The 8,200-nt window shown below is 34.7% G+C and overlaps 1 protein-coding gene across 2 annotated transcripts in view; it reads left to right on the top strand.

Annotated features, from left to right (window-relative positions):
• Positions 1-8,200, top strand: part of TOP2B (DNA topoisomerase II beta) — a 58,430-nt gene that overhangs the window by 44,513 nt on the left and 5,717 nt on the right. For both annotated transcript variants that reach the window (XM_032860978.1, XM_032860977.1), the window contains exons 28-33: positions 387-581; positions 2,808-2,952; positions 3,187-3,348; positions 4,780-4,981; positions 6,107-6,186; positions 7,953-8,063. In XM_032860978.1, coding sequence (XP_032716869.1) covers positions 387-581; positions 2,808-2,952; positions 3,187-3,348; positions 4,780-4,981; positions 6,107-6,186; positions 7,953-8,063 — 895 coding nt within the window. The remainder of the gene's footprint in view (positions 1-386; positions 582-2,807; positions 2,953-3,186; positions 3,349-4,779; positions 4,982-6,106; positions 6,187-7,952; positions 8,064-8,200) is intronic.

Raw genomic sequence — 8,200 nt, 5'->3', positions numbered from 1 at the left:
TTTTTTTTTTTTTACAATTTAGTTTTCTCCAGGTAGAATTCCATTTTTCTAAAAAGGTAGAGAAAGGTAGAAAATATAAACTTTTTCTAAAATTGCCCAATTTGTCATAGGATCTTAGAGTTAGAAGGGACCATATAGGTCTTTTTGTTACTACCCCCTTGTTTTACAAATGAGAAATTAGTTAGACAGCCTTGGGACTACAACCCAGATCTTTTAACTTAGAACTTTTTTAATGTTTATTTTAGATTAGATCAGTTGAAAGGAAAGGTTTATTCATTAATGAATGATAGTACTTTTAACTTCTTATGCAGTAGTGGGTCTCTTTTCTAATGAGTTGTTTTTGCATCCACTCTCTTCCCCTTGCCCCCTTTATGATTATATTTCAGAAAGTGGAAGCGCAAGAACGGGAGGATATTCTGGCTGGAATGGCAGGAAAAGCAATAAAAGGTAAAGTTGGCAAACCTAAGGTGAAGAAACTTCAATTGGAAGAGACAATGCCCTCACCTTATGGGAGAAGAATAGTTCCTGAAATTACTGCTATGAAGGCAGATGCCAGCAAAAAGTTGCTGAAGAAGAAAAAGGTATGACATATCTCTTGTTTTAGCTCATTGGTAGATTCTATCTTCACAATGATGTATATATTTTAATTTTACTGTGTGCTTAAGTCATGCTTTGTTTCTAATATATTTCACTGTGATAAGAAATCATTTGTTCTCTGAGAACAATTGGTCCACAGAAAGAAAATGTAAGAAGGAATCCACATATACGTAAAGAGTTAGTTGATTCTGTTTTTAAATGAGAGATAGAAATACTTTATTCAGCAGCATTCTACCTTACAATCATGGAACAGCAACCAAAAAAGTGTATCAGCTTAAAAATAAAACTTTAGTTCTACATTATGACCAATTCGAGAAGTCTAATTAGCAGAAAAGGGTCTGTGTGGTTTTCAAAGTGATTTTTTTTTTTTTTTACTATTTATTTGTCATTACTGTTAGTTAAAAAAATTTACCAGGCACCTCTTATGTCATTGACATTGACTGGTGTTCATGATTTAGAAGTATGGGACTTACTTGCTCCCTAGCAGGTTGGTCAAAAGTTAGGGAGAAGAAGGAAACACTGAGAGGGTTGATCAGAGTGAGGAAAGAGGAGGCATGCTGGTCTGAAAGAGGCAGATTTTTCTAGGCAGTTTGATTTTAGAACCCAGGAGATATGTAGGTATGTCCAATAGTCTAATTAGATCTCGGGAAATGAGCCTAAGAGTTGGAGAGGTTGGAGAGTTCTCTGAACTAATACTTGAAAGCATAGGAACATGGTGATACCAGAGAGATCATTTGCTTCCACTGTTGTGATAAATTGACATCTATACTATTTCCCTCTTACCTAGGTTCCTACCATACACAGGTTCCTCATTAGGAAATGACTTCTCTTCTTGTCAGTTGATGTCTGTTCTTAGCACTCTTCTCTTTACCTTACATAGTCTCAAGTAACCTCATCTATGCCATTTTTTCACTCACACTGATGACTCCTAAATCTATGTCCCTAAGCCGTAACATTTTCAGGAGTGCCAGGGTAATAAAGCCACCTGAATGCCCAGTGCCCAAACTTCACATATCTGAAGCTGAGCCCATTATCCTGATTTCAAAACCTCTTCCCCCTCTGTGCCTGATCAGCCATCACTTAACAAGTCCAGAACCTGGGACTTTGTCATTTAATCAGTAACTAAATCCTGTTGATTGCCTATGAAGCAATTCCAAAATCCACCCTCTTAATTTTGTCCCCAGTGATACTGTCTTAGAATTCCATAAGTTTTCTTTGACGGAAGTGTCCCTCTTAATTAGTCTTCCTGTCTCTAGTGATTTTATCATGACTTCTACTTTTTTTCCACTTCATTCATCTCTGGCTAGTCTCTTATTACCCAAGTGATATTTCCAAAAATGAGTCTGATTATTGCACAGATGCTTAAAAGTTTTCAGTGACTCCCCACTGACTACATCCAGATTCCGGTATTCAGTGATTTAGCAACTGCATGCCTCCTTATGTTTCTGTGTGGCTACTCTTCCCTCTTTTTCTTTCCTTGAATCCTAGCCGACTATTTGTAATTCCCTAAATACTATGTGGCCATCATGCCTCTGTGTTTTTTGCCTGGGATGCTCTTTCTTCCTTCCCTTTCCTCACCTAGCAAACATACATGATTCTTTCAAAACCCAATTAGAAAGGCCCCTTCTCTGTGGAATCTTCCCTTAACCCTGCTCAGGGCAGAGTTGCTCATGTCTCCCCACGGGTTACTTTTATACCTCCCTCCATATTTGTTATTTGTATTGTAATGACTTGCCCTTGTGTCTTTCTCTGTCTTTTAATAATCTGAGGGTAGGGAGACTTTGACTCATGCCTAGGTGCATGATATGTTTGCTTATCTTCCTTCAATAATCTGATGTTTTTCTAGTATGTAGAGGCCTGAACTATAGGAGCTTATTTTGCAGGTACACTTTGGTGTATTTTCCTATTGATGTGAAAGTCCCTTTGCTAATCAAAAGCTGCCTTCTTATTTTTTACATTTGCTTTTAAGTAGCTGTCATCTCATAGAGTGTATCAGAGTATTAGAGTGGTAAGCAGTATCATTTGCTGTAGGTAAATAAAGTAAAACATGGTCTGATCAAAGTCTTGTTTGGACCTCAGTGAATCACATTTTATTGTTTTTTTAGTTATATGAAGAAGTGACCTATGGCTGAATTATATCTCTAAAATGTATGGTGTTAATTTTTATTTTTACTTCTGGTTATTTATTTGCTTGTTTGTTTAATGTGTAGGGTGATCTTGATACCACAGCAGTAAAAGTAGAATTTGATGAAGAATTTAGTGGAACGCCAGTAGAGGGTACTGGAGAAGAGGCATTGATCTCGTCAGCTCCTGTAAATAAAGGTCCCAAACCCAAAAGGGAAAAAAAGGAACCTGGTGAGGAATTGTTATAAAGTTCTTTGTGAGAGAAAAATACATATGTACAGGGCATTACTAGGTTTTTTTTTTTGTTTTTTTTTTTTCTTAAACTGTGTTTTTTCTTCTAATGGTTAATGTAATTTCTCAATTTTCATGGACATTTGTTATTTTATAATTAACCTTTCATTATTTTTATTTTTCCTAATGATATTTGTACAAGTATTGATACATATTTTATTGTTTTGTTTTTAGGTACCAGGGTGAGAAAAACACCTACATCGTCTGGTAAATCCAGTGCAAAGAAAGTGAAGAAACGGAATCCTTGGTCAGATGATGAATCCAAGTCAGAAAGTGACTTGGAAGAAACAGAACCTGTGGTTATTCCAAGAGATTCTTTGCTTAGGAGAGCAGCTGGTATTTTGATACATTTTATATTCATTCTATTGTATATTATAGTTTGACCAAGTTAATATTACTCATATAAGTTAGTAGTATTATCGATGCTATTAAAGTACTAAATTGTTAGTATTTCAGAAGTTACAGTTCATGAAGACAAAATTGCTCTACAGAATAAGGTTTTTAGCAGAGTTAGACATAAAATTGTTCGAAAGTGAATCAAGTTTCTTATTGATTTTTATTAGAATGTTTGGGTTATATTCCCTCCATAGTTTGAAGATGTTTGGTAAAAATGTACCTTGGTTAAACCAACGGTGATATATCAATAGAAGTGCTTTGTAGTTTTGTTTGTTTCATTTTTTTTTTCCCCCATGAAAAATTTCCTCCTACTTTAGGAGTCTGATTCCATGCACATCACATAAATTTATATAACTGCAGTGCCAGTGTTAGGATAAAGATACCATTTTGTTATTCTATATTGTTAAGTACCCAGTTTTATCCTTTCTGAATATTCATTAATTTGAAGTCTGCAAGTACTTAAAAATTGAGTGTCCTATCTTATTGATTTCTTCTCAAATTTTATTAAGTACTAATTTACTTAAAATGAATGATACTATATTATGGTTATTTTACCTCTGGAAGATACTTTTTAGATTATATGTCAGGCCTTAAATTCTTTGGTTCTCTAATCACCAGTGATTGACTTTCTTTTCCTAATGTGCATAGATAGTACAATGTAGGTGAATTAACATGAGTAATTTAAGTTATGTGAAAATTTCGTAAGTGCTTCAAAATTGTAATTAGGCCTTTTCATACATCTAAAATGAAGTATAAAATTACATAGCACCCAAATGTTTTAAAAATTTTATTCTATAATATATGCTAGAAATTATGAAAGTTATTTGCATTATACCAATGTGCCTTCCCCATAGTTGGTACCATTTTATGCTTTATATTAAATTATTATTTTAGTAATATGCTCAGGTCTTAACTTTATTCTCATTCATCTGAAGAATTACTGTCATTTCATAGTGAAACCGAATACAAGATAGTTTTTATGCAAGAGGTTAAGAGAAAGTTTAGCACTAAGACTAGTAAAATTGGTCTTTTATCATTGTAGAAATGGGAAATCTTGGTAATCACTTTTACAATGGCCTATATTCACCACTATTTCTGAGTTAATATTTAAGTATGACAAACAGCACCCTAATAATCTCATTTATGTTCTCCTCCCATAGTCTAGGATGAACACTTAACATTACAAAGTAATTGAGGCCAAAAAGTTTTTGGCCTTTTTTTTTTTTTTCCCCCCCCCCCTCTGAATGCTTGTCTTTTTCTTTCTTCTCTTGTGTTAGAGATAGCTGGGATATTTTTCAAATGATTATTCATAGTATGTCACGTGGATAAAGTTGGATTTGGGTTTAACCTTCGCTTTTATTTTTCTCCTAGCGGAAAGGCCTAAGTACACATTTGATTTCTCAGAAGAAGAGGATGATGATGCGGATGATGATGATGATAATAATGATTTAGAGGAATTGAAAGTTAAAGCATCTCCTGTAACAAATGATGGGGAAGATGAATTTATTCCTTCAGATGGCCTAGATAAAGATGAATATACATTTTCACCAGGCAAATCAAAAGCTACTCCAGAGTAAGTAAGGAAGCAACTACTATTGAGTTATATGGTACAGTTAGTTATTTAGACATCTACCAGATCTCCTGGTAAGCTGTGTCTAAGAATTTACCATCATTCGAGGTAAGGTCCTCCTCACAAAGGAAAAAATCTGGGTAATACTGCAGCTGTTTACTGAACTGTTGTTATATCTCATAGCATGGACTGCCAGTTTTTTTCCTCATAAAGGGCTCTATAGAAAATATTTCAGGCTTTACAGGCCATATGGTCTCTGCCTATGTAGACTTAACTAAGTCTATGTACACTTAACTGTCTTGTATACACAACACACTACTCAGTGTTGCCATTTTAGCAAGAAAGGAGCCACAAACAATATGTGAATGAACAAGGGTAGCTGTGTTCCAGTAAAACTTTGTTTATAAAAACAGACAGTAGGCCTATGGGACATAGCCTGACAACATGGTTTGGAGAAGTCACTAAAACTTTAGAACTGGGAGGTTTAATTTTTTTCCCTAACTTTGGCCTTGATTGATTTTTCATTTATTATTATTATTACTATTATTATTACTACTACTGCTATTTTGCCTCTAGAGAGTATTAAAAGGTAATGTGTAGAATGTGAAGTTTGTGAGCTATTTCAAATTTTATTTATTTTTAATTTTTTATTATGTTCAGTTAGCCAACATATAGTACATCATAAGTTTTTGTTGTAGTGTTGTTTCTTCATTTTGCATATAACACCCAGTGCTCATCCCAACAGCTATTTCAGATTTTTAAAGGAAGTGCTTTATTATCTGTTTAAAGAAGTGTTTTATCATATGCAGTCTAGGATCAGAAATAGGATTACTGATGACTTTGACAGAGATTCACTGTCTCCTTAGCTTTTTGGCAATAATTTACTGATGTTGAATTCTGGAACAGTTCTGTTAATCATAAAATCTAATGTAGCGATATTTTGAATAACTAACTTTTGCTCAACTTCCATTCTCTTACATTAAATCATTGGCTTTTCTGGTGTCTCTCTGTGTGTATGTGTGCACATCTGTGCATATGAGACAGAAAAAAAGAGTTTGATTGCCCTGTCTTTAACAAAGAGAATTGTTTAAATTATATTGTGGTTGTTTAAATTTTTCTTTCTGATAGAAAATCTTCACATGACAAAAAAAGTCAAGATTTTGGGAATCTCTTCTCATTTCCTTCATACTCTCAGAAGTCAGAAGATGGTATGCTCATTTGGTCTTTTCATTGGTTACTTACTATGTTACCGCTCTGGATTTTTCATGAGTAGAAATTTTTTTGTACATTTCCGTCATCATAATAAGGTTTATTTACTTTTCCTGAGGTGAGTACCAATTACTTGGTCAGATAGGCAATATGGAACCATTTAGGTGAGCAAGTAGATGTGTGTATGAAGTGTATGGATGTGGGTATAATGTTTTAATAGAGAAAAAGAGAAAGAAATATTGGGACATGAAATTTGATTTTCATGGCAATACGAGTATATATGTGACAGTTTTTTAAGAACTACAAAGGGACTAATATTCAGATTTATAATATTAAACTGTAGTAACTAAAAGACAACCCTTCACTGAAGCTAATTTAATTGGGGTATATGCTTTCTATTCCCTATATTTTTGTGTGTGAATTTTTTTTTTTAAAGATTTTATTAATTTATTTGACAGAGATCACAAGTAGGCAGAGTGGCAGGCAGACAGAGAGGAGGAAGCAGGCTTTCCGCTGAGCAGAGAGCCCAATGTGGGACTCAATCCCAGGACCCTGGGATCATGACCTGAGCCAAAGGGAGAGGCTTTAACCCACTCAGCCACCCAGGCACCCTGTGTGTGAAATTTTTTTTTTTAATTTTATTTATTTGACAAATCACAAGTAAGCAGAGAAGCAGGCACAGAGGGAGGGGGAAGCGGGCTCCCCGCTGAGCAGAGAGCCCGATGCGGGGCTCGATTCCAGGACCTTGAGATCATGACTTGAGCCGAAGGCAGAGACTTAAGCCACTGAGCCACCCAGGCGCCCTGTGTGTGTGAAATTTTTAAGGTGAAAACAATCTATGTAGACTTAACTGTCTTGTGTACACACACACACACACACACACACACGCAGACAGACCTAGATCTCGTATATGTTCTGTGAATATAGATAGGCATTTTTGACAGCATGTCAAAACATTTATATAAAACTATCACATCCAGGGTGCCTGGGTGGCTTAGTTGGTTGAGTGACTGTCTTTAGCTCAGGTCTTGATCCTGGAGTCTCAGAATTGAGTCCTGCATCGGGCGACCTGCTCAGTGGGGGTCTGCTTCTCCCTCTGACCTTCCCTCTATCATGCTCCCTCGCTCTCATTCTCCCTCTCTCAAACAAGTAAAGTCTTAAAAACAAACAAACAAACAAACAAACAAAAACCTATCACATCCAAGTACATATTTTGAGAGTCCCTGTTTTCATTTGACAGAGGGAGAAATGGAGGGAGGAACTGCTTAGTTAATTGAGTGTAAAAGTAAACTGAAGGTAAGCCTACCTGCCTTTTAAATTGACCTTCAGTGATTTAAAATTGTTTTTAAAGGATGAAGTTAGTATTCTCAGATCTGAACATTATTACTGATCTTCCTGAAATGGTTAATAGTGTTAGATGTGTAGATATTAAAATAATCACAGTCAGAACTTTTTAGTATTCCATTTTAAAATAAATCCTTATTTTTGAGTTGGTCATTTATATTTTAAATGATGAGCATTTGGGACTATTAAGAATTTTTATTACTCTATGCATTTCTATATTGTTTTAAAATAGAGTTAATGTGAAATATGACATTGCTATTTTTTTGTTTTCAGCTGTTTATTATGGACTGTATGATCACAAAGTAGAAATTAATAAGATCAATTCTCTAGCTAAAGAGAACTCATCAGTAAAAAAAATCAAAGTTTAACTATTAAGTGGTCCTTATAGAATCTCTTTACCTAAAAACTTTGTAATTTTTAGATTCAGCTAAATTTGACAGTAATGAAGAAGATTCTGCCTCTGTATTTTCACCATCATTTGGTCTGAAACAAACAGATAAGGTTCCAAGTAAAACTGTAGCTGCTAAAAAGGGTATGTACTTATTTAATGTTGTTGAACATTGCATAAATGATACAAAGTTGCTGTTAAAGGAAATTTAATATAATTTGAAACTGCACTTGGACTTCAGTAGAAAATAGTATAAACTCATGTAAGGAGAATTCCCCTTG

This window comes from Lontra canadensis, unplaced genomic scaffold (genome assembly GCF_010015895.1).
Source record: "Lontra canadensis isolate GAN:19392208 unplaced genomic scaffold, GSC_riverotter_1.0 scaffold20, whole genome shotgun sequence".
In the NCBI taxonomy this organism is placed as follows: domain Eukaryota; kingdom Metazoa; phylum Chordata; class Mammalia; order Carnivora; family Mustelidae; genus Lontra; species Lontra canadensis.
This window is presented reverse-complemented; position numbering and strand designations above follow the sequence as displayed.